Source organism: Mchenga conophoros, linkage group LG6, assembly GCF_057382185.1.
Source record: "Mchenga conophoros isolate Kocher_MC1m ecotype Shallow Benthic linkage group LG6, M_conophoros_male_GT1.1, whole genome shotgun sequence".
Taxonomy (NCBI): Eukaryota; Metazoa; Chordata; class Actinopteri; order Cichliformes; family Cichlidae; genus Mchenga; species Mchenga conophoros.
Window position 1 is genome coordinate 29,793,380 of NC_140531.1, and position 27,382 is coordinate 29,820,761.

Below are 27,382 nucleotides of genomic sequence, written 5' to 3' on the forward strand. Positions count from 1 at the left end.
CCTACCCCACCTCTAGAGCATTGATCGGATCAGTGGTTAACTGTGCAACCCCTCATTTCTTTTATTTACGTAATTTCCTCAGGGATAAAGAAAGTATTCCGATTCTGCTTTTTTTTTTTTTTTTTTGAAAGCAGAAAATATTTGCAGCAAAAATAGTTTGTGCTATTCTAATGAGCTCGAAAGTCAATATTTGGTACGATCACCTTTATTCTTCAACACAGCCTTCAGGATAATCAGTAATAATTCTCCGGGATTCTTAAAGTACATTCAAAATTCTTATTTGTTTTTGCCTTTTGTTCCACTCTTTGTGAGACAACCCCGCTCTGCTCTGATGAGGCTTTAGTGAACTGAAGGGTCAGACGCATCTCTGAGATCCTGCTTCAGATATTTGTGTGTTAAATGAATTTAGAATACTGTTCATCTGGTGTAGGTAACTTTTAGGCCCAGCACTTCTTTTGTCCTCCATTTGTCAAATTTATTTAAAAAAATTAATAAATAATAATAAAATTAACTCTTTGGGAATCGTATTTAATGCCTGTCAGATTGTGCACTTTGCCTTTTTGTTGCTTTGTTTAAAATTTGAAAGACGATATGAAAAAACGACAGACCAATGTTCTCTAAGATAATTTTCAACACAGCATCAAATATGTAGATTTTCTGAAGGCCCTACCTGTGTCACCCCCCTGTGAAACTCACCCTGTACGTATTCACTTAAGTCCTACTTAATAAGCAGATTATTACATGACCAGAAAAACCATCACTCAAAAAAAAAAAAAAAAAAAGCTACAACAATAGATAAAAACCACAGTAACAGCCATAATTCTATAAAACATAATGCTGTTAGGTCCAAACAGCACAGTTTTATTGCTCAGCTTTCTGCAAGGGTACAAGAAGTTTATAACTTTGCTTCTTTATTGTCTTTATGTACAGGTGTCAGTTACAAACTCACAGAGCAGCTGATGTTAAAAACTATGCAAACATATACTGTAATAATAAATACAAAAACAGGATTCAAAAGGAAACATGGTGCATTAAAAAAAAAAAAGTTCTTTTTTGTACTGAATTCCACCAAAAATCATTAACTCGCTCACACACACAGGAATTAAAGGGGAGAGGAGTCTGCCGAACACTAACTTGTTGTGGTTTTTAAACCAGCTGATTTTTTTTTAAGTGCACAATATCAACCAGAATCAGATTTAAGTTTGCACTTTTATAAATCGCAGATGTTTCTTCAGAAGGTTAACAATCATCTGTAAAACTGTTCAGACTGTCTGATTAATTTGGCTGCTTAACAGGAGGGAGAGAGCATTTTCACCTCGTCTGGAAGCACTCAGCCCCAACAGCTTTTGTACGGAAGACCAAACCGTCCGGAAAAAGCAAAGGCGGCAACAAAGACCAGATGCGGACTTTGTGCACTGAACAAACATACTTGTGAGTCTATATATGCCATCTACATAAAAAAAAATATTTAGTCCAATAACTATTTGGTAAATAGAAGGAAGTGTTGGATTATAACTTGGAGTCCAAGTATGCATAATGTGTGCAAAAAACAAAAAAACCCATAAACTTGTAATGCATTTTCCAGTAAAATTATCAAAGATAAAAATCAATGAATATATCTGTAACTAGACAAAGACCACAATTTCAATGTACTCACTTTTATTTGTTTTGTCTCGTGATGAACAAAAATAGATTTAAAAAAAAAAAAAAAAAAAAAAAGGTTTACGATGCGAGGGGTGTCTGCTAATAAACCACCGATGGCTGCAAGTAAATGCAGATTACATATAACGACAACAATAAAATTAAAAAAAAGTGAAGAACATTTATTAGATTCTTTCCAAGTCAAAAAGTTTGCTAATAGGAAAATTTATGCAAATAAATATCCTTTAATCTCAAGCATCCATTCATGCAGTGTGTGGTTTTTGTTTGCCTGTTTTCTTTTTGGATGGATGGAGGCTTTGCTGATGGAGATGCTTCTCGCTGTCGCCTCTCTAGTATTTCAGTGACTTTTCATTTTGGTTAAACATTTTCACCATGTAGCACCCAGGAGCTCAGCAGCAGTCAAACTCCAGCATTTGCAGCTCTTAAGATCTCAGGACACCCAACAGCACAGAAACAAAAAACAGAAAAACAATGAATGTCGCCGAACAGATCGCTCCTGCACGTGTGAAATCACACCGCTGTCTGTGCTACCAGACCTCCAGAGCAGCAACTGTGGTCTCCTGTGACAACGTATGTTTGTTAAGAAGTGACGGTGAAAGACCACAAGAAAACGTCACTTTAAACTGCTAGGTTTACACTAATAAAGGTTTAAAGAAAGGGCCCCCATATACAGTTGTATCCCCTCCTCACATACTAGCCTAATGTAAAATTTAAAAAAAAATAATTAAAAAATAAAGGACAACTTCACCTGAGAATGCAAAGAGGTCTGTGACAGACATCAACATGCTTGCATTTAAACTGAACAGAAAGAACAAGCAACAATATACAAAATAGCTATGTATTTGTACATATATACTTAAAAATTACAGGTGTATAAGATATTTTTTACTCTATTTCAAATGTAGTTGTATAGCAAATGAAACGTGATATATTTCAATCTAATGTGAAGAAAGCACTCCTGCCATTACCGCTCAGTTTGTAAAGTGCTCTAAAGTGACGCGAGAACGAGAGAACGAGAGAGAGGAATACTTCTGCCTGTTTAAACTGATGATGTGACCGTTAACGAGCAACTGCCCTCAACAGCTTTTCGCCGAGCCTCATCCCGTGGACAGATGTGCTCTTTTCACATATGCTTTGACATTAAGTGGGCTGAGGCAAGCTTGTCCGGACAGAAAAAAACAGAAGAAAGAAATAGGCATGCTGCTGGAGACAAACGTGTGAACGAGAGCAGGGAGAAAAAGGAAAGGTGAACCGGAGATGAAGGGCGACTGCGACATGGCTACTTTTCAGTGTACACATGCAGAAACACACAGACAAGCATCATTACACGACTGCAGCGATTTACGGAGAAAACATGATTGAGAATCCTTCACCGCCAGAGTTCGACCCTCGAAAACGCCACGAAACACGAGGACCTACGCCCGAATCATCTGTGTTCCACTTCAAAATGACACGAAATGACCTAACAGGTACAAAAGTACTGCTGGTGCGAAAAATCAAACTAATTATGGCCCACAGATGATCTTTTCTGACTCTTAACTGCCTAAATTATGACCTTTAGCATTTTGAAATGAAACCCTATCGATATCGAAGCAGGACATCGAGGTAGGATGAAGTCGTGACACTCCTACGAGATCAGGAGCAACAGCTCCACGAGGATCGGAAGGTGTTATATATGCTGAGGTTAAGATGGCTACTATGGTTTAAAAAAAAAAAAAAAAAAAAAAATGTATATGGCTACCTGCAGTATTAAAGATTCAGTAGCATGACATGCATCAGTCAGTAAAAACGGCAAAATAAAGAAACAAAGACTAATGGTTGCTAAATGTCTGGGGGGAATTTTCTAAGATGCTGACGATGACAGAGGGAGGACTCTATAGCAGCTGTTCAAACGCATCGATAAGGGAAGAGTGTGGACCGTGGTGGTGAGAGAAGAGGAAGACTGTAGGCTGGACACGCGCATCAGGCTCCGAGCGAACCTGTTGGCGCGTCACAGTGTCAGAAATAGTCACTATAGTCCTGCACAGTTACACTCGTTCATACACAAAAACACTCTACAAGATGGCTCTCATTCCACTGCGAAGCCACACGTCTCCTCGATTGCCGTCAGTAGCTTGTCGTACAGTTTATCATAGCTCTCGTAGGGCGGAATGTCGATCCGGTTAAAGCTGGAGAAAGAGGAAAACAAAAGAGGATTTGGACATGTGCTGTGAAAAAGGATCATTTTCTACTCCAAAAATATTTAAGTTTTTGTTCCTGTTAAATGTGTAACACGTGGATCAGTCCTGGAGATACACGTCACACATACCAGGTATGGGCTTTGGGCAAGTTATTGGTGTTGGCATCAATCTGATGAATGGTGAAGAGTCTGGGCCCTGCAGCGCCTGCAATCAGAGCACGAACAGGATCCATCACCAACATAAAAGTGAACTTGTTATGCTGGTGAAGGTACAAATACTGCAATGTATGTAAAAGTAATGCCTGTGAGCAAAAGCTCTGGATTTAGACCGTTGCAAAGACCTAATTTCATAATTTTCCCCACAACTCTTAGATTTAAAAAAACAAAACAAAAAAAACAAAAAAAAAAACTGATAACCTGATAATGGCCATGGCAGGCACAACGATTTGACAGCGAACATAGTCGCTACTCCCACCTGCTGTGCAAACCTTCTGTTTGTGAGAGTCAGCCAATCAGAAGAAAGTTGGCTTAAATTAAGAGGTTTGTTTTAGACAGCAGATGAAGACAAATAATGATCCCAGAGTACAAGAAAATGTAAATATATGAAGCTGCACATGAACATGAAGTCCTACTCACTTTTTAATTTCAAAGAAAACTGAAGGAATTGCCCATTTGTTATATGGAGGGAAAGCAGAACCAATATTTAAAAGTGGGGTTCTACCTTTTTGTGGGTTCACAAAATAATTTAGAGCTGCAGGCAGAGGCCTGCTGGGAACACACACACAGACACACACACACACAGTCAGGTTAAGTACCCTGTAAAGCCTTGAAGCCTTGCAGTGGGACTCTAGATGAGCCAGTAACAAACTGCAGTAATCGGGCCCTCCTCTCCTCGTCAAATGACTCCACGGCTTTCCAAAACCACTTGACGATGTTGGTGTCAGGGGTGCAATGCTTCAGGCGGGTGTTTGACTTCCAGTCGGCGATGTCTATCTTTCCCAGGCCGCACACAATCAGCTGAAAGAAGAGACACTTTTACACCATCCTGGAATTTGTTACAATACCTGAGTGGGCATAGAACCCATCAATATAAATGAAACATGACGATCTTTATGTTTTACAAGAGGTGCTGCTGTCATCTAATGTACCTCTAGTTCCTTCTCGTCAAAGGATTTGAGCAGATGTTGTGGGATAACCTCATTGAAGCCTTTCTGCAGGGCCAGAAACTGAGCCTCAATGCCATGAAGGAAACGCCAGTTCACATACAACCTGCATAGAGCATGAGAGAGCAGAGGAAACAGAGGGTTATCATCAGACAATGATGCAGAGAAGTGTAAAAGAGGAGAGCTTGCATGGGCTCAAATTAAACTCGGCTACATGCTGCACATTGTTGTCTTTGGGTTTCTTTTAGTCCATACCTCACATATTCTTTCTTGGTGTCTTCTGTCACAGAGATACTCTTCCCGTTGGGTTTGAGTTCATGTGGGATGATTTCTCCGTAAGCATTGTGCTCCACACAGAAAGTGTGGTCCAGGACACCAGTGATGTCATTGTCCCTGAGCAGACAGGGAGACAGAAAATACAGGATGTAGAGTGATAAGTACAAGCTCATTGATTCTGATTTCTTTATCTTTCAGTATTTGTTCCACAGTCACTAAATTAAGGGAATTATACTCCCAGGGTGTTTTGTCGGGGCCATTTGTTATGTCATGTTAATGTAAAGGTTTTTGTTTTTTGTTTTGTTTTGGGGTTGTTGTTTTTTTTTTTTTTGGGGGGGGGGGGGGGGGGGGGGGTTCTCCAGTGTTCACCTTTACATGATCAGCAATGTCTGAGTAAGAAACAGAACCAGCTGCATCACCAAAACAAAGCTGTTTACCATTAATCAGGCTAAAACAGAGGCACACAAGCCAACACAATTTTTAAAAGCTGCGGGTGAAGGAGTAAAATGGGCTGTTCGTTTTTGACGTCAGATGTTGCGCTCATGTGGCAGCAGGGGGCAGTGCAGTCATAAGAAATGGTTTGGTTGAGGACGAAATGATCAGGTTTTTGTGGGTATCTGAATAAGCGGTGCTCTGAGCTTTGTTTTAATTCATTTTAGTTTATGCAGACATGTTTCCCCCCTGCATGCGTGAAACACTACGATTTCAACTTTGTGTTGTCAGCGTTTAGAAAACAGATTAAAAGAATGACGTGAAAACAACAGGACTCACAAAATCCAGACGAGGCTGTTGTGTAGGTCCGGATCGACGGATTCCATATCATCCAGCGTGATCGGTTTTCCTAGCAGCTGTTTGTAGAAGGGCAGAGTGAAGCCTCCGTCAATGTAGTGGCCGTGAAACACTGCCATGCCCATGATGCGACCCACAAAGTGGAAGTATGACAGGTGCTCCTGCAGATTAAAACACAGAATAGTAATAAAGTGAGATTTCTTCCATAGCTTATCACATTCACCTCACCATTAAGCTGAAGCCAATGGTGAAAACCCAGGAGAGGAAATAATTCACTAGTTCAAGGCTTACAGAACTGAAGCTTGATCATTTAAAGGTGAAGTTGTTCTACCTACCAACCGTATTTCATGCTTTTGCCTGCAGCAATTAGCCGTTTACATACATTATCACATGTCTTATCAAATATTATGACTATTAAACCAAAGAATTCCTACTGGGTTGACAGCAGAGTCCGGGTTAATCTGTAGAGTGTAGATATCATCTCTAGAGTACTGGAACAGGCCGTAGTAAGGGTTCAGCATCTCGTGGGACAGCAGGTACAACCACTCCCTAACACAAATACGGGTTCAGTGTGAAAATGTAATACAAAATAACACTAACAAGCATAAATCAACGTTTAATGATATTTCAAGAACAGGAAAATAAAACGCATGGGACATGTTACCTTGCTACCCCGCCATAATCCAGCCCCTCTTCTCCTCTAAACTTGATCATGAGTCTCTTCCAAAGATCTTTCGGCCGCATCTTCATCACCTGCCGGTACGACTCCTATGAATCAGCAAATTTAACATGCAGGTCAGTAAAAGACGACACCCTTCAGTATCACATTTCTATGCAATACGACTTAAACAGTGGCACTGCTATCTTTGCTGAATGGAAATACACCAACTTTGCAACTTTGGTTGGGTAGGTGTATTACCTGCTGCACAAACACACCAAAGACTGTAAAGGAAACCAACTCACACCTTCAGAGAGTCGTGATGTGTGAAATAAATCAGAACAACCAGTACAGTTTGTCACTGTGCCAAGCGCGCTCAAACTCCACGGTCAAAGTTGAATATGTTTGGCCACCATCAGTGAATTTAACCTATTAATGAAAACTACCCGACCTGGTAATATAAAGGGAAGGAAGAAAGTTGATCATTTGTGTTTGAATTCAGTAAATTACAACAACACAGGTTGTTGTCTGCATGTGTCCTTTTTGTTTACAGGTTTCTATTCAAACAGACACGTCGGGTGTGTGTTTTAACAGGCAGGTAGCTTGCTGTAAACGTCGCCTTCCTCTTAGGGCTTCATAGTTTTGGTGATGAGGAAATGAGCGAAACTATTACAGAATATTTTGCTGGACTCCCACTCCAAGTTTTCGAAACTTCAAAGCTCTGCAGTCCTGAGTCAAAGTTTCAATAATCAGACCAGACATGAGAATATTCATTCATGTGCAGCCTAAAATACTACAGAATTACTACCATCATTAAATACTACTATTAAGATATTGCTTTAAAACAAACAAAAACCTAAATCCTCATCATCATACGGATCCTGTACAATTAAAAAAAGGTTTTGCTTATCAAGATCAGTCCTCTAACACGAGTCCAGACGCTCAAAGGCCACCCTGCAGTAAACAATCTCCTGCCACAGCAACGGCACTGCTGCAGCTGTGAAAACATGACAGATCTAGGCTGCACTGAGTCAGCTGCAAGATTAAATTCATCACAAACACTTTAGTTGTGTAAACTGAAGTTTTGGAGTCTTAAAAAGGTGCAGCTGATGTCTGGTAAACCACACAGCCAGCACATGGGAAACAAATGAAACTAGCCCTCCGACTACAGAATGTTAGTGAGCAAAAGGATTTGTGTACAAAGTCACCAAAACATTACTGAGGGACATCAGAGAAACTCAGTTAAAGATCATTATTTAGCTAAACATTGAGTATGACAGAAAAAAGACCCCTCCACCACTGAAAGGTGCTAAAATGAAGCCAAAAAACCTGAAACAAAATAGCAGACCACAGTAAACAGAGTTTTACGAGTAACATTAAGTAAACTGGTTGATTACTTTGGCCTGCCTCATTGTAGTTTGGGTCTGTACAGCATCAGTGAGGAGACGCCTGTGTCTCCATGAGAAGATAAGAAGCCGTCCATGGAAGGGAGCAGAGTTTATTAACTTCAGAGGATTATTTATTTTTCTTCTATATCAAGATCTACTCTAATCTACTCTACCAGTATCTGTCATGTCAGGCTTGTAATCAGAGTTGCTGTGAGGTAGCAGTACATGAGCCTACATGCAGAGCAGTAAGCAACTTTCTGTTGACTTTTCTGTTTTCGGTTAAGTGAGATTGACCTTCGTTTTAAAGAATCAAACAGGTGCAATGAAATATCAGCTTGTGGCGCAAAGCAAGTGTAACGAGGTGTCACCGTCACTGCAACGCTGCACGAAAACCTCCAGTAGGTCTGCACTTCAGGTTTTCACACTTTCTCAGACGTTCTTCCTAAGCCGTCACATCAAAGGGAAATGAAGTCATATTCTTCATCGCGCAGCTTGGAGTAATGAAGTTACGTCTAGCTACAAACACTTGCCACTGCTGCCTGAGCTCCTTTCCACACCCCCTCCCCATTACTGTTCAGCTGCTGAAATCATCCAGAAAGAATGCCTCTGCCTTGGTAGAACAAATGTTTGGGAGAGCACGAAAGAGGCAGAGGAGGAGAAAAAAAAGGAACATAGAAATAGGTTTTTTTGTGGTGTTGTAAAGGCCATTCTGTTCTGCTTTTCCCTGGAAATCATAAAGTAGCTCTCAGTACTGGTTCTGTGCTGTAATGGGCTATTTCTGATGCACATCGTAAATGGGGTGAAAAAAATTCCAGTAAAAATGCAAAGATTTGGGGTTTGCGAGCATTATGTTATTGTTTTAATGCGTGGGCAGCAGTCATATGATGCTTTCAATGCCACGTGATTAATTAACCATGAATTTGTATGTGTGTAAATTCTTAGTTATTAGGTTTAATTTGAATACACATGTTTGTGGCTGCGTTCAGACGTCCTTCAGATGTTTTCTGTTATTGTTTGCAGCACACAAAGGTTTTAGGTTGGAATGCCAGGTTTATAAATATGACAACTATTCTTAGATAAAACATTTGTAGTCATGCGGTTCATCAATACAGTTCATGGAAATAAAGGTTCAGACGGTTCACTACCTCTGAACACAAAGAAGCATGGTGTTTGTGTTCATTTTGCATTCTAAGAAGCATGAAGGTTATGAAAAGCTTCAGACCACCTGACCGTGTGTTTTTCCTTGCGTGAAAAGGATTCTGCTTTATTCCTTACCTCAAAGATCTCCTCACGGCTGACCTCAATGCGGCAATGGCCGGCCTGGGGTTGGTGCTGAGAAAGCTCCTGTCGCAGAATCTTCAGCTTCTGCACCAGGTCTCTCTTGTACTTGGGAACCGTCAGGCACTCTGCCTCTTCTGGTAACTGGGCTGGGGACAGGGCTTGCTGAGGGCCACCAGGAGCAACCTGTTCCTTTAACTGAGTCGGATGGCTGAAGGAGGTGAGATGATCAGTAGAGAATAGAAGAAAGGGAGAAGAGCATGGGAATAGATGGAGGGAGGGCATGAAAGAAAAGCAGGGGGGAAAGAAAAGAACAGCGGTTTGTCAGTATGACCCATCAGTTATCTTAAAATGTTTGTCCTTAGATGTTCTTTCCTGAAAGCAAATTACTATTGTGTGATTGTTTATACAAAGACAGAGGAGATATGTCCGGTAGGGAATTCCCTAACTCCGCCATCCACTAACCACAGGACCAGGGAGTTTTGTAAGAAATTCCCTCTGAAGCCCTCACCCGCTTCACTGGTCTTAAAGCAAAAAGTGCTAAACAGAGCTCTAAGCTCTGAGCAAATCTAATCCAGACCTGTGGACAAGCTGAACCTTTGCCCAGACATTTGGTAAATATCACCACCAGGAAAGAGAGTGAGGGAGAAACCCTGAGTAAGCAGAGAGACACAAACAGACACAGAAAGGGGGGGGGTACGAAAATTTAGACAGGACAGTGGTGTAAGAGTAGCTGGCGCCTCCGGCGAGCTCAACTGGACCGATAAGTTGATCTGTTCTTTTCCTCTTCATGTCAAACTTGACCTACTGTTTTGAAAAACACTCTCCATCCCACAAATCTTTACTTCCTGTTTTAAAGCTAGAGAGGTCCGTGGTTCCCAGTAGGTATCACTGCCCACCAACAAGCACAAGCAGAGCTTTCATCTAGCCCGCGGAGCTGCCCTCCCTTTCCATGCAGTTCCAGCTAAATTCGTGTTGCTAGATGTCCATAGACCTGGAGCTACAGATATGGATCATATGTGAATATGCAGGAGGCTTTAGCTCTCTAGTCTGAGCGGTTCTCAATTGTGTGTATCAAAACAACCTGACTTTAATTCTAAAACACAGCAACTGATGTGCTTAAATAACTGGTTACATCCACACAGACAGAGTGTCAACAGAGTTTGCTAACTATGAGACCATCAACATAGCATTTTGTTTAAAAACAAAACAAAACAAAACATTGAGGCCCTTATTTTTCTCCTCGTTTAACTTCTTCCGCCAACTTATTTGAATTTTTTAAAGCCAACCGCTAAAGTCACCTCTAGTTTTGCTCTGAATTTAGATGGAAGCCTAAAAAAAAAAACAAAACAAGAAAACCACCCTTTTCCAAAATGCAGTTAACTATAATTCCAATTAATGCATTCAGTTCATGTTTGTGCGGAAGCCTTGCATTTTTTTAGACAACAAGGTCTATTGTGAGGAAGGTGGAATTTGACACTGAGGCACTTAAATGCTGACCTTCATCTTATTTTGCCCCCTTCGTTTTCAGAGCTTCTATGTTCTAAGAAATATTTAGATACAGCCTATGGAACGTGAGCCATGGTGAGGATTCATGTTCTAACTTCCTCCAGCCCTCACTGTGGTTTTGGTGGTGAGATGCCTGGGTGGGCCTCGTAAAAACAAACTCCATCTCTCCCTTGAGCAGGGCAGCAGCCCTCATTTTCCTGCGATGAGACATGCAGGCAGCAGACGACTGCTTTAAAAGAAGCTACTGTCCTCTGCTGGGAGTGTCAAAGCTGCTGTTGACTAAACAAAGACAGCAAACCAACCGGCATGAATTGAAACAAAAGAATGAGAAAGAGAGGCCTTCCAATGCAGCATCACATATCCACCCACTTATTCCAACACTTAGTGTACACTTGGGTTGTTGGGATCAGTGGGTTGAAAAAGGCCCGTCTATCTATGAGGGCTTTCCAAGCTAAACGGGTACAGTGTTTCACCAGCCTATCCCTGTATAATCAACTCAGCTGCTATTTATTTTATTGGCAGGCGCTGGGGCTCCTAGCATGTCAAAGAAAGGGTAAGACTGCAGTACAGCAGTCTTGAAAACCACTTTTAGGAAGGAGGAGGGGAAGAAAAGATGCCTTAAAACAAAACTGAATGAGTTGCTTTTGGCTGGAGGACTTAAGAACCATATAATAAAGCGTAATTTCAGCGCACTTTTTCTTCTGAGGGCACAGTGCAATTAAAAATATGTTTCGGCATAGTTCACTGTCTCAAGTTCCCAAATGGGACAAACTCTGCATATTTGATGGTAAATATAGAAAATACAAGCACAGCAAAACTGAAAATCTTTCCCTGAGCCAAAAAAGAGAAATGGTTCTTACTGATGTGACAACTGTGAAATATGATGAGTGGGGAGAAATCTAAACTTTCAAATTCAATCTAAAAGACACAGGATTGTGATATTGTTATTCCATGCTAGAGGGAACAGGAAAAAGAGGCTGTAAAGGTCAAGAAATTAAGACGCAAACATTTGCACAAACTGGATGACCCCACACCTGAACCGGCGGAGTCATGATAGCCTCTCTCTGTACTTGCAGGCTGTGTGTGCAGAGCTGCACGTCTCTGTGTGAGAAAGTTTACTTGCTGCTTTTTACACTACAGCTTGCACAGGTGGGATATAATGAGTGGTGACTAAGTGTAGTAGTGTTAAAGCCACATGAACACACCCACTCTGACCCCCACCCAGCCCACAGAATCAAAGGGCCCTTTAATAGTGGGGCTATCAGGCTGGTGCCATGCTCCTTACACTTAAAATGCATAAGAGAACAGAAAGAGCGGGGAGAAATGTCACTGTCGTGCGTCTTGCCAGTGAACCGTGACCTTTGACATTCTTTCTAATTTTAAAATTAGAGAACTTCTGCCTTCTCTAAAAGCAGATGCATTACAGGAAATAAGCACTAGACAAACTGTGGATAGCCTGATGATGAAAATATTCTGTGTATGAAGACATTTTCTAAAAATAAAGGATTAACATCATTTTCCATTTCTGATCATTATGTGATTTCTGATTTAATTAGAATTTTTAGCATCCCATGGATACTAATGCCTAGCTAAAACTGGTAGAAGTTACACTGTATATATTTGTTAAGATGGATTTTTTTTTTCTTTTTTTTAAATTTAATTTTAGGCTTTAATCCATGTAGTTTTTTTCTGTTTGCTCTAATACTAAAGGTTCCCTTTCAGGTGGCAATCACTGCACTGGTGAATCATGTCAGGTTTAGAAAATACAGTAGAAAAAGTCAAAATCCCCACAGCCAAGTAATTTCCATTTAGCTCTACAGGTTATTATACTAAATATAATCATAACTTCACAAAACATCAATGCAAATGTTGATATAAATGTCATCAAGATTTACTGCTTGGTTGGGAAAATACCTGCTGATGCCCAGCAAGGCCCAATCCAGCGCCACCTAAAAATACCTTCAAGCAAACACTGATGTAATTTTTCAGACATACTCTATGAGTGGGTGCAAAGCAGGAAGCTAAGTATGCGAGAGACGGTGTGGCAGACCACAGTAATGCAGCCGTGTCTGACTGTCTGACTATTCGAGCCCTGCATCAGCTGAGGTCAAAGGCAACAGGGCTGTGAGTCTTATTTAAATGAAGTGTATAGGATTACAGTTTGCATCCCAAATCTGCTCCATGCATCTAATACTGCAGACTAAACATGCTGTTACTACAGAGAGGATGAATCTGAATCATGAAACAACAGAAAGAGTGCAGAAATGTGAGGTACTCTAGCTAGCAAGCTTCCAGCCAGCGTTTTTTTGTCACTGGAGTTAAAAATCAAGAAAAATATTGTCTGCCACATCACATAATTTTTTCAGCTGCTGTTTACGACATTGCGGCCTGAAGCACCAAAGGCTGAGCTGAGGTCAGGATAATAAAAATGGAGCACATGTCTGCATTAGCTGCAGTGCAGTGAGTCAAAAAGAACATGAAATTTTTTTAAAGAGCTTCAGGATCGGTAGAAAGATTTTTTTGGAAAGATCATCAATGTTTGATGGCGTGAAGTGGGCAGTAAATCTGTCAGAGAGAAGGAGTTGACATATCTGATCTGCCTTCCTCTGTGTCTTTTTAAAAAAAAAGTCATAATTTTTTTTCCCCCACTCTATAGTCAGAATCTCTTCATTGTTTTTGAGTGGCCAAGAATTTCATTCTGTGTCTGTGTGACAGAAAATGACAGGAACATTAATTGTGGTAGTGGAAGGAAACACAAACAACAACTGCTTTTCTTTTCCAATATGCACACAAAATTTCCTGTTGTGCTCTCTCCTCCTGCGGTATGCATACTTTTGTTAAAACCCACGGACTCTCACTGAAATCAATTCTTGCTGCTCTGAAATGGAGTTTCATGCCGTACTTAAGTGCGTGCTTCTATGTTATAGACCTAGGAAGTAGGAGGAAAAGTTGAAGAAGAAAAAAAAAAAGGTATCTGATCTCAACTTGGCTGATCTCTCTTTCGAGGTCATCTTGTGCATGACTGGATGACTTTTTTAGATGTCTCAGTGGAAGTCACTTTCTGTATCCTTACACTTGCACTTCTGTGATGTGAGCTGGATCTCCTCCAGAGTGTCAAAAAGATTCTTCAACTTTAATTTTATTTAGTGGAAGTGGAAAAGCTTACTGGGAGCCAAGTGTTACGAGTGGGACAGGTGGTGGGGCAAATATTTTGTTGGTGTGTTCTCAGTGTGCTCGATGTTTGTGAGTGTAATGTATTCAGTATATTTTGAATAGAAATATAGAAAACTATTCGGCGCGTATATAAAACAGGTCCGCGGCTCTGAACCGTAGTAAAGGGACCTCTGGCTAATACGTCGGGTTCTGTGTCGGGCTCGTAGCCGAAAACTAGCATTACTTTGTTGTCTGGGTCAACTTTGCTAGCGAGAGACAGAGAGAGGCGTTGAAAGGCTGCTCCAACGGGACTTATTGTTTCTGAGGAAAACACGAACACGGTGTACAATCGAGTCTTAATAGCTTACTTACTGCTGGGCTCGTCAGACACTCTTTTTGGCTGCAGTGGTTATTATTATATTTACATGCTTCCATCTCCCGTTTCTGCTCGATGACAGCTCGTACTTTTCGACTCTGTCCTTTCTTCCTCCCCTCGTGCTCACAGACACATAACGGGTATGGCAGTCCATTCTCCCTGCAGCACAGACTACACTGCCCATGAGGCTACATTCTTTAGGGTGATGCCTGTAACACTCTGCCTATTGCCTTCATATTAAATAATTTTTGAATAATAATTTTTAAAAATATTTCTTCACGTCATTATGCGGGCCACAAATAGAGGTGACATGGGCCACGAGATTGAGACACAGGCATTAGAGGCTCTTAATGTGTGTTTTGTTTGAGTGGAATTATCAAAAATAGAGAGGAGGGCATAACCTAACATATGAGTCAGTTTTAGATTTAATCATAAATCGTACAGTTCAAGTCATCATACTGGGACTTCCAGGGAGAGATCGAAACAAGCAGCTGTACTGGAAGCTGTCTGGGTATGCACAGAAAGATGGCCTTGAGGAAGAGATCAGCCAACTTTAAATTAGGTATTTTCATAATACCTTAAATGCAGTTTGGGGGCTAAATATTCTTAAAAGTAGATAATATCCAGCAATACTGTTTGGAAATAACAGTGAAGCTTGGCCCTTTCTCTGCCAAGAGTGTGTGAAAGACAAGAGGCGCTTGGTGACTTCTGACTTGCTGCCGACCAGAATTCGCTAAAATAAAAAAAGCAAATCAAAGTAGATGTCACTGCATACGGATCATGAGTGATGACTGAAACAGGTTGCTTTTCAGTTTACAGATTTTCCAAAGAAAATGCTACATATTATATCTTTAAATCCTGACAGCGATAAAAGAAACAGGTCCTGGTATGAAGTCAGCAGAAAAATCCAACACCTTTTCAGGACAGAAACGTTCAAGGTGGAAGCACAAAGGGGATTAAAAGAAAAATACACAACAAGGAGGAGGAGATGTAGAACAAAAACAGTGGTGGTGGTTTGACTGGTTGTTCTACTAGTGTTTACATACCGGCTTAGTAGACAGAAACTTAACGAGGCTGATACTCCCAAATGTTTCGACGAATCTGCTTCACTCGTGCAATATGTGTAAACAGCCTGGTGTGGCATTCGTGCATGTGCCTATGCAGCCTCTGTATTACTGCCTGCTGTTGTTTGTGTACATGCCGTCACAGTTCAGCCTCTCACCCAGTAAGAAGTTCAACATTTATCACCACTAAGAAAATGTTGTGTTTCAGTGCCAAAAGTAGAAAAGTGACTAATACTGAACATATTCCAATTTTGAAGAAAAATAAATAAAATTAAATAAAACACTGATTTTGAAGTGCGTTTACTTTTTCCTGCCACGGTGACTTTTCTACTTGAGTACATCAGGGTAGTAATTAAAAGCAATGTTGCCAGTTTTTGGTTATGGTCAGACATAAAGGAGCAGCTTTAAGGAAGCAGATACTATCTGAGCTGAAATTGTTTTTACAACTGTGCAGTTTTACATATGCGAGGTATACCACCGGACCATCACACGCCAAAGTTTTAAAGCCCAATTAAAAATGTAATCCAGCCAATATTCGACTAGGCTCTCTAAACTCCCCCCCCCTCTGTAATTGTACCTAATAAAAATACAAATAAAGACAACAAGTGCTTACTTTTACATACAATAACGTATTCGGATATTACATATTTCGGCAGAGCAGAACATTGCCCTTGCTGTGACACAAAATTGCAAACGGACTGTCTTTCAGTTTTATTTTCATTAATATCGTGTGCATCACTGCAAAAGCTGCAGTACAAATGACAGCTTATTAATTTTTCAAAGCTCTAAAGTGTTGTCTGGACTCAAATCGCACCTAATAAGGAGTCAGACAAGCGGTTAACGATGCTGACTGTGGATAACATAACTGAGCTTCAAATCACAACCAGAGGCTGTTCTGACACATATGGATACTATTTGACCAAATGACCAGATGTTGATTTCCCAAACATGTCTATCGTGCCAGCCGCTATTATTGCAAGAGGTTTTGACTAAGATTTTCTACCAAAAAAGCAAAGACGGAAAAATCCCTACATCTCTCTGTATGCTCCTCTTGTTCTAATAATCCCCACTGCGCACGCTGAAAGTCGTAAGTAAAGTAAAGAGACCTCCCTGACAGCCAAAATACTTCCTAAAATTTAGTCTGTCGTGTCTACAAAAATACCACAGACAATTTTGGTGTAATTTTCACTAAATTATGCGTCCGGCCTGCGTCTTCTGTTGAAGAATAAAAGAAGATTTGTGCTAAGCTAGCAGCTGCTTCGCTAACATGTGTTTAGTATTTTCATGAGTGAGGTTTGGCTTCATTGGGTCAGTGTACTAAGCGCTGATCTTCCATGGAGGCAGGCTGCTGACAGACTAGACGAGCATAATGAAAGATGAACTGACAGTTCTCCGATACGGACAGCAGGCCAGAGAGTGTGTGTTTAATACTTGCATGGCATCCAGTTGAAAGGTAACCTTGAGAAAAAAGATTCGCACATGTTTACAATAACACAAGCAGACATGCTCCCCCTTTGGATGGCATTTTCTCTCATGGTATTATAACAGTGCAAGTCTGTGTGTATATAGTATGAAAGCCTATGTGCCCTGTGGACAGTTTATCTGTACGTTGCAGATTATGAATGCTCATGTTCTTCTCTATGCATGTCTGTGTTTTTGTGTGCATTTGTGGGTTACCTGAGGTTAGTGTTTTGGCTGTCCATGGCCACACGGGAACCATTTGGACTTGGGCTGCTGGAGAAAGCAGGAAAGAGGAAAAGACAGAGAAAGACAAAAGGGGGGAAACGAAGAAAAGGACATAAAAGAGAAGGTGAATGGCAGAGAAGAGTATTGGAGCATTGAAAACATCAGGGGATGGGATTAAAAAAGGAACGGAAAAAGAGGACAGACGTGAAAAAGGACAGAATAAAGGACATAAAGAAAGAGAATGTAGGTAAGATCAAACAAGAAAAATGGTGTAAAACAATCCAAAACATGGACAAAATAAAGAAAGCAAGATTTTTAAGGTTATAAACAAATAATAGGATAGAGTGTTAACATAAAAGAAAAGAAAAACACGACAGAGGAAGTGATAAGGAGGAACAAAACAGCAAAAAGAGTGAGTGAACCATATACATATTCATTGCTGGTGGATTAAACAATGTAAGCAAACACATCCTCTCTTCTGTTGGTTACTCCATACACATGATGACAGGAGTACTGTTGATTTCCACTAACACAATGAGCGGGAAGCTCATTTTAAAAATATTAAGCCATTAATGTCCCTCTGCTTCAAATACAAAGATGTCAGAAAGCTAAAACAAACCTTAGCAGTGCAATAGGCACAGTGAGGTCAGCACTCAATGACGATGAAACGTTGGACTTCTTTTAGAAGAAGAAGAATATAAATGATGTCTTAAGCAATGAAAATATCTACTTTATTTTACAGTCATATCCTTGATCAGACTTGTTACTTTAATGGTTACCTGGTTTCCAAATAGCTGAGGGTGCTTTACAGAAACTACCATCAGTGAATTATGTGTTTCAGTCACCGCTACGCTCATTACCTTATGATTATAGAGGGACAGCTAATAAAAGGCTACAACAACTATATACCTGCATACTTCCAACATATCTAACTTCATTCTTTGGCATCTGACAGTTGTATGGAAATGTTTGATTCTTATATTACAGAGTGAACAGTACACAATAAAAGCAAGCATTTGTCTGTGCATACCACCACAAACCTAAACAACAACCATGGGACTGCTCTCAAAACACTCTTGAACAATTGTTAAACTCACTTGAGCACTAGATGCAGGTTAGCAGACAGCCGTGGGTCTGTGAACTGTGTTGTTCGATTGTTGTGGTCAACAAAGTAGACACGGCCGGTGGCAGTGTTTCTGATCTCCCAGCCGGGTGGCAGTGGGCCAAGCTCCTCACAGTTTACATTGCTTAAGTCCCTGAACCAAAAAAAAAGATTAAACTGTTACAAATTCACTCATGTTGCATTGATCAACCCTCTTTAATATAAGTAGCTGGATAGCACTGACACCATTAACTCGAGGCAAGATGAAAACGTTTTGCTACTATGATCATAAAAATAAAAAAACCAATAACTTAAGTGCTGTTCCTTAACTACAAAGTCGTGTCATTAGGTAGCATGCATATGCAGCTACAAGTGGTGAGAATGAAACTTTTACAGGATGCAATCTAAAAACAGGCAGTGCTGGTGCAGAGGTGTACGAGGAGACGACCTTGAAGGGCAGATGGGTCGTGCCACATACCTACTACAATTAATACACTACCAACTACAGTAAAACCAAATAACTGTTCATACAGAATTTTATATGAGGGACAATTTGTTGACATAGTTGATGATAGTTGTGTTGTGTGATAATAAAATAAAGTGATAACCTGTAACAACACTGTTGTTACCACTGAAATTATCATTTTGCCCAAGTCCTTGTTCTTATTTCTTGATTCTCCTTCTGTCTTGCAGAGTGACATTTCTGTTAGCAGAAACTAAAGTTGCGATCTGGGACAACGCTGTAGCCTGAGGAGCTTCTGTGCCTTTCCTTGTGTGTGAATCCATCGTCCTTGTGTGAAGTGAGGACACATCACTCAGGCACAAAGCACATGCCTGGCTGCACTCATCGCAGATACTGGGTCATTTTAGCAGCTCTGTCCAAAATGACCAAACCCAGAGGTTTATGCTCTCAGTCGGATGCTATGTGAGCAGAAGCTACATCGAGGTGTAGCCAAAAACATAACGCAACAGAGCTGCTTGTAATCTTTGGGGAATTAAGCAGAGAACTGTTGAGAGTTGGTGAAAAAGCATGATTGAATGCAGAACCATTGGCTTATAGTTTGGTCAGTTCAACAAATGCAAAAATGCTCTTCCAACTCCGCATCAGACCCAGGGGTTGTCCGTTTGGCTGACACCGAGTCTGAAATTTGACTAATAAGAGTGTTTTTGAACACGAAAAACAGCAACAAAGGAAGAAATAACGTCTAATTCAACCAAGTCAACTCCAGTTTGCTCTTGTCAGTTTTGCAGTTTTGTGTCAGGTTTGATACTAGGAATCGAACAAAAAAAGACAACACACTCATTTCAACACACATTGAAATCAGTGTGTTGTTAATTCCAGTACAATCATATATATTAACAACTGCATATGCCTTATCAAATAGGAATTGAAAAGGGTTTTTACAAGTAAAGGCACAATGAAGATGAAAAGAAATATATGAACACAAATGAGTTACCTGGGCACCCGGGGATCATGCCATGTGCTGACTCCAGTCTGTGTATGGAGGAAGTAAACTTGGCCCTGCTGAGTTGTTCTTTGTTCTGTAACAGAGAGGAGATTCATTTGTCAAAAAAGGCCAAAAAGAGCACAGAAAAAAAGCTTGGGACTGTTTGTGGGACCGATGTTCTGCAGTCTACATGGGTATAAGCAAGGATAGGGAGTTTGTATATTCTGGAGTAGGAGAAGTCTGTTTATAATTTATGTGACAGCCAAACTGCTGGGACACTGTTGACCTAAGAGTTTCTTAAGGTGTGTGCCAATGTAATCAATTAGTTCCTCTTCAGTCTCCAATAGGTGTATCCCAAGGGGATGGGAAAAATAAAATGTGAGGGAAATGTATCAAAGACTTCCATGAATGTTTTTCCTTGTGGACAGTTCGCTGATGCATCCTAGTTGCCTTATTTCACTTAAAGGTTTGTGCGTGCTTTGAAAGTAATCCACCCCCGTTAACCTTCAGAAACAAAGGAAATGGAAAGTTAAATGCTTTCATGTCGCCAAACCCACTAATTCGTGTGTAAACAACCAGAAGAAATCAAAGGGGAGTGACACTCATTTGTAAGCTATCATTAGCTCATTGAATCTGTGGTTCCATCCAGCGCATAGATGAATGGAGAGCAACTGTGTGAATGTTGGCATAAAGTCAGTGCTGCAGTGGTGGGGTATTCATGTGTATATTCACCAGCTAATCCATTACTAACTCCCACTCCAACTTCCTACTGGCAAAACACATTCCCTCTCTCCCTCTTATTCTCTCTCACCACACCCAGCCAGTAGTTCAGAGGGTTCAGCTAAGGAAGAAAGCTCTTGAGTTGTTGGGCATCAGTGACTCACTTTGTCCAACCTCAGCCAGTCTCAGTGGACACAGCAGGACCTTTCAAAGGGGGCACAGATCCAGTAGTGTCATTCCCAAGCACTGGCATATAAGCACCACACTTAAAATAATAATTTATTTTACAGAGACTGTGGCTATTGTGGGGTCCACTGTGGCTGACTGTGAGAGAAGAGCACTTCTTTGCAAAGAAATCTTTCCCACGTTGGAGAGGGCAAAAAACAAACAAACAAAAAAATAAACCCCAAAAACCATTTCTCTGTTATTTTCCCCCAAGTACTTGCATGCTGTAAGCAAATCCAGCTTAAAGAATAGACCAAAAAAACAAAAAAACAAAAAAAAACCCAACCTAAAGTCTCTTCTTGGAGTGAAACACTGAGCTATGAAAAGGATTCCCACCTTCTTTTCGTTGTGGGAATAATTGCGTGCAAAGCCAAAACATTCCAATAGTTAAAACGAGGAGAGGTGAGGAGAGGAGCCGAGAGGAGAGGAGAAGAGGAGCAGTAACACAAACTAAGGCTACGTTCACACTGCAGGTCTTAATGCTCAATTCCGATTTTTTGATCAAATCCAATTTTTTTATCTGCTTATTCACACTACAAATAAAATGCGACAGCAAACGCGCTCTAGTGTGAACGCTCAAAGCGGCCCGCATGCGCAAAAGACATCACACACAACGCGCTCTGTTTAGACCCAGAGCAAACAATATTGTTTGACTGATGGTCCTTAATGTGAAGACTTTGGACTTTACGTTTCCCAATTTTTGCTTCAAGTTATTTTGTTATTTACATAATAATGTAAATAACCTAATAATTATCCTTATTGCTGTTTTAGAGAGGAGCGGTGCTTCAAAGGTTAGTTGCAGATTTCTGTCAGAATCTGCAGATTATACAGTACAAATAAAATGTTCACGTTGTCTTCCCAACAGTTTCACGGACATCTACACGGGATGGCCAGGAAGCGTTCGCGCTGATAATTGGCGTCTGTCTTGTGTCAGTGACGTAAAAGACGGATTTAATGCGACTTGACGGTTCAAACAGCAGTCGCTTTCTAAAACATCGGATATGTATCGGATTCAGTACCACATACGAAAGTGACCCACATCGGATTTGAAAATATCGGATTTACACTGTCATACCATGATCGGATATGGGTCGCATAGGGTCCCCAAAAAACAAAAAAACAAAACAAATCTCATTTGATGCGCTTTCGCCTGCAGTGTGAACGTAGCCTAAGTGATGACTGCAGTTGTCACGATGTGCTTCTGCAGGGTGGGGGTGGGAAAGGAAAGAGGCGAGAAAGTGTGAATAAATCGAATGACGGGACGGGAATACAGGAAAAGACAACAAAGGGGAAGTTAGAAAGCTATTTAAATGAGATTCTCATGAAAAGAAAAAAAAAAAAGTGCCCCCAGGCAACAAAGAAAACACTCGCCCCAGGATCAGAGCGCCACGTCTTTCATCTGCATACCTTGGATATTTGGGGTTGGGGGGGTGGACTGATTTTGGATTGCACTTTTGGATGTTCCAAAATGCACTTTTTTAGTTCAACGAACATGGGATTTGGTAACCGCTCTAGTCTGAAACAACAGCTGTGAGAACGTAGTAGCTGACAGTATAATCACACCAGTACAATATAATGTGATGTCAATGAGGCAGCTTTCACTTAGTGGTAACAATAAGGAATTTAAATATAAAACAGTAATTAATACTAGATTTGTATGCATTTCCCGCTTTGCCATGTCTATATTTGTATACAACAAAGAGGCAGAAGAAAAAATCTGATGAGTTGGATGAGGTTTTGGCTTATACTTGTCAAGTTCATGCTGACCGTAGAAAGAAACTCCATCTTTCTTTAATGTCTCTAAAAGTTGTGAGGCATCACAGATACAGCATTGGTCTTCATTCATTATGACACAATAAGCATTCCTGACCAAAGCAACTCCCTACAGCGTCTGGTTTAGGCCATAATTTGGCTGTAGTCTGAACCACCGATGTGTTAATACTAAGGCTACGTCCACACGTACACGGGTATTTTTGAAAACGGAGATTTTCCGTTTTCGTTTTAAAAAATAATCCCGTCCACACGTAAAGGCAGAAATGAAGGAAAACGCTGCTATGAACATGCCAAAGCAGCAGGTGGCGCTATATTCCTAACCGTGTAGAAATGTTGGCCAATCAGAAGTCTAGAAGCCTCGCTGGGAAAAAGTAAACAAAGCTGGGGCATAGAAGCAGAACTGAGTCGTATGTGTGGAGGGACAGTAACTGTGTGTATATGTAAGCATTTAAACACTGCAGAGAGTACAATTAACAGTAACAGTATTGTAGAAATTCATTTCACCGAAACAATAACGTGGCGCACACTGTGACGTCAAAAAAGGCGCACATCTTTGACGCTGCGTTTTCTCAGTTTTTCTCGTAAATGCAAAAACTGAGTTTTAGAAAATATCCACCCTGGCCGGAGTTTTTAAAATTCTCAGTTTTCAGTGACCAAAAACGCCGTTAACGTGTGGACGAAAGGTGCAAACGCATAGAAAAATCTGCGTTTTCAAAAATACCCGGGTACGTGTGGACATAGCCTAAGTGTGTGCATTTGTGTGTCACTCCACTGTCTCTCACCATAACCCTCAGGCAAATCTGGCGGCGTATGTAGGTGTGTTCGACTCATGTAGTTACGATGCCGCTGCGATCGAACCCTTCGCTCCTGGATCCGCTGTTCGCCCGGAGGGCCACTCGCCTCTGCCCCATTAACGGGCGTCATCACTGGGGTGTTTTCATCCACCACGCAGCTCAATGGACGCCCTGATGGGCTGGAGTACTCTGATGCTGGTCTGGAAAAGAAAAGAAAGGGCACATGGTCAAAGTGGGGTGATAAGGGGTTTGTATTTCACTTTTGCCTCCATTTTCAAATCACATTCTATGAATCGGTACATACTCTGACAGTATATTTCTTGGCATATCTGAAATAGCTAATCCTATGTTTGAAAGAGCATTTCTATTCCATCTTGCTATAAACTGGGTGAATAACTGAAAAGAACAATGTGTGCTTTTATTCCTACAAGTCGTATGTGTGACTCCAAGAAACAATTTTTTGGTGAAGTGATAAATGGTTGGCTTTTAGTTTTGGTGAATTTAAGCAAATGTTTACCATGCTTACCAGCAAAGCTGTGTTTTCTGTTAAGTCTCAGAAGCAGCAACTTGATCTCTTTTTGGTAAGCACACAGACACATGGATAGCATCTTTGTTGCAAAACACTTTGTTTCATATGCTCTCTTGAAGATAAATGTGTTTTATGATAATGCTTAAGCTTTGAATAATATCAGTGATTATGGGTTGCATAAAAAAAAGAACAAAAAGTCATGAGACTACAGTCTGTGTCAGCATGTTAAGAGCGGGACTTGCAAACAGATATCTGATAAGGAGACACAAACACAGACAGGCTGGCTTACTGGCAGTCATTGTGTGTGCAGCCTGTCTGACCACTGTCTGGCTGTCCAGAGTTACTGACGCCTTGGCTATCTAAAGTCTTGGACCCACAACCCCTCCAAATGCTCTTCCTCCTCCCATTTCCTCTTTCACTGTGCTTATTTTTTCCCCCCCCCATCTCTGCATCGACTTTCCTTTGTCCCGTCTTCATGTTCTACCCCTGGACAAGTGTCCCCTCACGACAACCTAATTCATCAACTCTCACTTTGTCATTGCATCCTCCTACACAGTCCTACCTACTCGTCTTCCTCCTTAAATTCATCATTTCCTCCTCCTCCCCCAAATCCACACCGCTTGACCTTTTCCTCACCATTATTTCCTGCCGTTCCAACTGTGTTCCACTCTGCTGTGTAGGGGTGACTAAAGATGTGAAGCAAAAGTGGGTGAGGTGGTCCAGGGTGTTATTTGCTTACACTCCTAATGGCTCCACTGATACGGGCCAAGTAGGAAGGCGACAGTTGTTCCTGTAGCAACGGGGGCCAAATGAAGCCAGGCTGCCTGAATGGCTGGATAGTTTATTTAGCCATTTGTGTCCGTGTGTGTTGGGGTGGAGGACTAAGGAAACTGAGAGCATTATCAACAGACTGTTTTTGTTGTGTTGAAGTGGATTTTCTTCTCAAAGGGGAAGTGAGGAAGGAGTACAACCACTTTCTCAGATCCTCGTGCAAGCTCTCTATAAAATTTGCTTTGGATTAAATTTGCATTCTTGCTGTATGTAAGGTAAAATTAAAGTGCAGGTACATTGGTATTCTTTTTAATATCCTACATAGATTAAGGTATGCTAAAACTAAAGACGTGTACATATGTACCTGGTTGGCCTCTCCCATTGTGTGGTGCGTGTGATGTGGTTCAGGTACTGTATCCTTCCAGAGGCCGTCCTCCTCTCTTCCCAGCTGTTTCATTGTACACAATGACACAAAGTTAATATTCACCATTTAAAAAAACTAAACAACACGAAACAAACAAACAAAAAACCCCACACAACATTACTACATTTGTTAAAAGGATAATATTCAAAAGTTACTACTTAATTCAATCAAATGGACAAACTCCAAATACAAAAATAAGGGTTTTTTTTTTTAAATTAAAAACAGAACTAATAGCCAACAGGATAGATAAAATGTCTGAGGATACTGACCCGTCAGGTAAGTCATTGTCAAATAGACGACTGCAGTCTACCACTGGTCCTCCAGAACCGATGCGATCTCTGGACTGAAGACTTACTACAGTTTAAGACGAGAAAGATAATACAGCAGCGATTTTACTCACTATAAGGCTCAAAGTAAATTGAGCATTTTGTATTCTGTTATGCGTTTGTGTCACTTAAGCCATTTTCACACATGCACTTTTCTCATATGCAACCAGCAAAGCTGCATAATATAAGACAACAAATGTCAGATGGCGTTGGATTGGACATTAAAGAGTCTTTAACCTGCCAGCTTGTGAGTATAAAGTCAGTGTAATGTAAAAGAGATGTTATTCGCCTCCTGAAGGCAAGCTGTAGAAATGTATTTTCACTTCAGGGTAACATCTCTATTTACATTTCAATACTTCTGTTTCTGAGACCAACGCATGGAGCTGATGATCTGAGTTATTTGCATAATGGTAAATGCAGGTGTTAGAGACAATGCCAGGTGGTAACTGTACTTCGTGCACAGGCAAATGGGAAACAATACCCACACACTTAAACAAGCAGTTTATGCAGTGATAACAGTATTTCTTACCTACTATCTGTCCTCTCACAGTATCATTGTCATTTGGGCCCAGTTTATTCAGGTCAAGTCTCTGATCTGCAAACAAAATAGAAAAACGGATTCAGCATCTGCTGCATGTTTAACCTTTAAAAGTGTACCTCGAGGAGTCATACCAATAATGACACTAAGGAAAAAAAAGAAGTTGTGTAGGTAGCACAGGCTATAAATACAAGATTGTTATAACTACTCTGATGTAAAAATAAATAAATAAATAAATAAATAAATAAATAATAATAATAATAATAATCATAATCATCATCATCATCATCCGGGTTTAAACCCATAAGCTGAGCATTTGTTACGGCAAAACCAGATGACGCAAGCGAGGACTTTGAATTGTGGCAAAAAGTTGAGCCAGGATTAGCATTTTTTGTCTGCGTTTTAAATAGTGCAAGAAACCACTGCTTCACTTAAAAGCCCATATTTCTGTGCATGTACAGAGAATACTTCAAATGTCCCTATAATGTTTTTCTAAGTCTGTAAATTGGATCGCCGCTGGTTTCAAATGAGTGGTGATAACCCAATTTTTAACATGCAAGTTTAATAGCAGTTAATAAAAAGAGGAATCTGACTCAGGAGACAGCAAATGTAGCTATGTCTGGACACAAACTGTAATTAGCCTTGTTGTTTCTGAGTAAGTAAGAATTCACTGTCTGCTCAGGAAGGGGCAGTGGTGCTAGACACATAATCCAAGTCACTGAACAAGATCCAGACACAGATACACTCATCTACACACACACACACACACACTAGATCCTACAAGGAGATTTGGACATATTCCAATTGACCAGTGCAGGAGTAATATCAATTAATTTTCATTAACAACACAACGGATGTGTGTACAGGTGTGTGTGTTGGCTAAACACAAGACGTAGGTTGAGTGTAAAATAAACAGAAATATGCAGAAGAGAGTGTGAAAGAAAGCAAGATAAAGGGACACTCCAGCTCACCATAAGCCAACTCTTAAGTTGTCATGTCTTTGGTTTGTGTGCATGACTTATTTTGCACATTAAATCGTTTAAATGGGAAGAAGCATATAGCTCATTTCTATAATGCCTGCGGGTTTGTGTGAGAACAAGTGCATCTGTTCCAGATATGTGTCTAGACTAAACAAGGATGGTTTGAGCCTTACATGGCCAGAATAGTAAGCAGATTTTTTTTCTTAAATAAGAGAGGAGGAAAAACAGAGAGACAGAACATTTAAAGACCTTTAACCACAAGCCCTCACCACACCATTCAATTCCTCAGAGCTTTAAAAGCTGTGTGCTGCAATAGACTAAACTGCATAAATATGTGTCAATGTGCACATGCAGAGCCACATGTTTAATTTAGTCGCTTCATTTAGATAATGCACAGCTGTCTGGACATGTTTGCCATGTCTGCATGCATGTGTAAAAACTGTAGAATCAACAGTATCACTATCAGCACATCAGGAAAAATAACAAGACGTTGCATCAACAGTATCAATACCAAGAACAAAAAGCAAAGTTCAAAGTGAGTGTACCAATAGTAGTAAGGCAAGTCATTTTG

General features: G+C 40.6%; 1 protein-coding gene across 2 annotated transcripts in view; it reads right to left on the reverse strand.

Annotated features, from left to right (window-relative positions):
* Positions 1-820: 820 nt before the first annotated feature.
* LOC146572889 (E3 ubiquitin-protein ligase SMURF2-like) overlaps positions 821-27,382 on the reverse strand; it is a 61,414-nt gene continuing 34,852 nt past the window's right edge. Inside the window, exons 5-20 of one of the 2 annotated variants that reach the window (XM_085277333.1) lie at positions 25,823-25,888; positions 25,237-25,321; positions 24,908-24,991; positions 23,232-23,443; positions 19,741-19,825; positions 18,279-18,437; positions 17,173-17,226; positions 9,391-9,604; positions 6,734-6,837; positions 6,504-6,618; positions 6,052-6,230; positions 5,260-5,397; positions 4,990-5,110; positions 4,657-4,858; positions 3,971-4,046; positions 821-3,830 (exon numbers count right to left, since the gene is read on the reverse strand). In XM_085277333.1, coding sequence (XP_085133459.1) covers positions 3,731-3,830; positions 3,971-4,046; positions 4,657-4,858; positions 4,990-5,110; positions 5,260-5,397; positions 6,052-6,230; positions 6,504-6,618; positions 6,734-6,837; positions 9,391-9,604; positions 17,173-17,226; positions 18,279-18,437; positions 19,741-19,825; positions 23,232-23,443; positions 24,908-24,991; positions 25,237-25,321; positions 25,823-25,888 — 1,994 coding nt within the window. In that variant the 3' untranslated portion in view covers positions 821-3,730. Of the gene's footprint in view, positions 3,831-3,970; positions 4,047-4,656; positions 4,859-4,989; positions 5,111-5,259; positions 5,398-6,051; positions 6,231-6,503; positions 6,619-6,733; positions 6,838-9,390; positions 9,605-17,172; positions 17,230-18,278; positions 18,438-19,740; positions 19,826-23,231; positions 23,444-24,907; positions 24,992-25,236; positions 25,322-25,822; positions 25,889-27,382 lie in introns of both variants that reach the window. The other variant, XM_085277332.1, reaches the window with a different exon arrangement.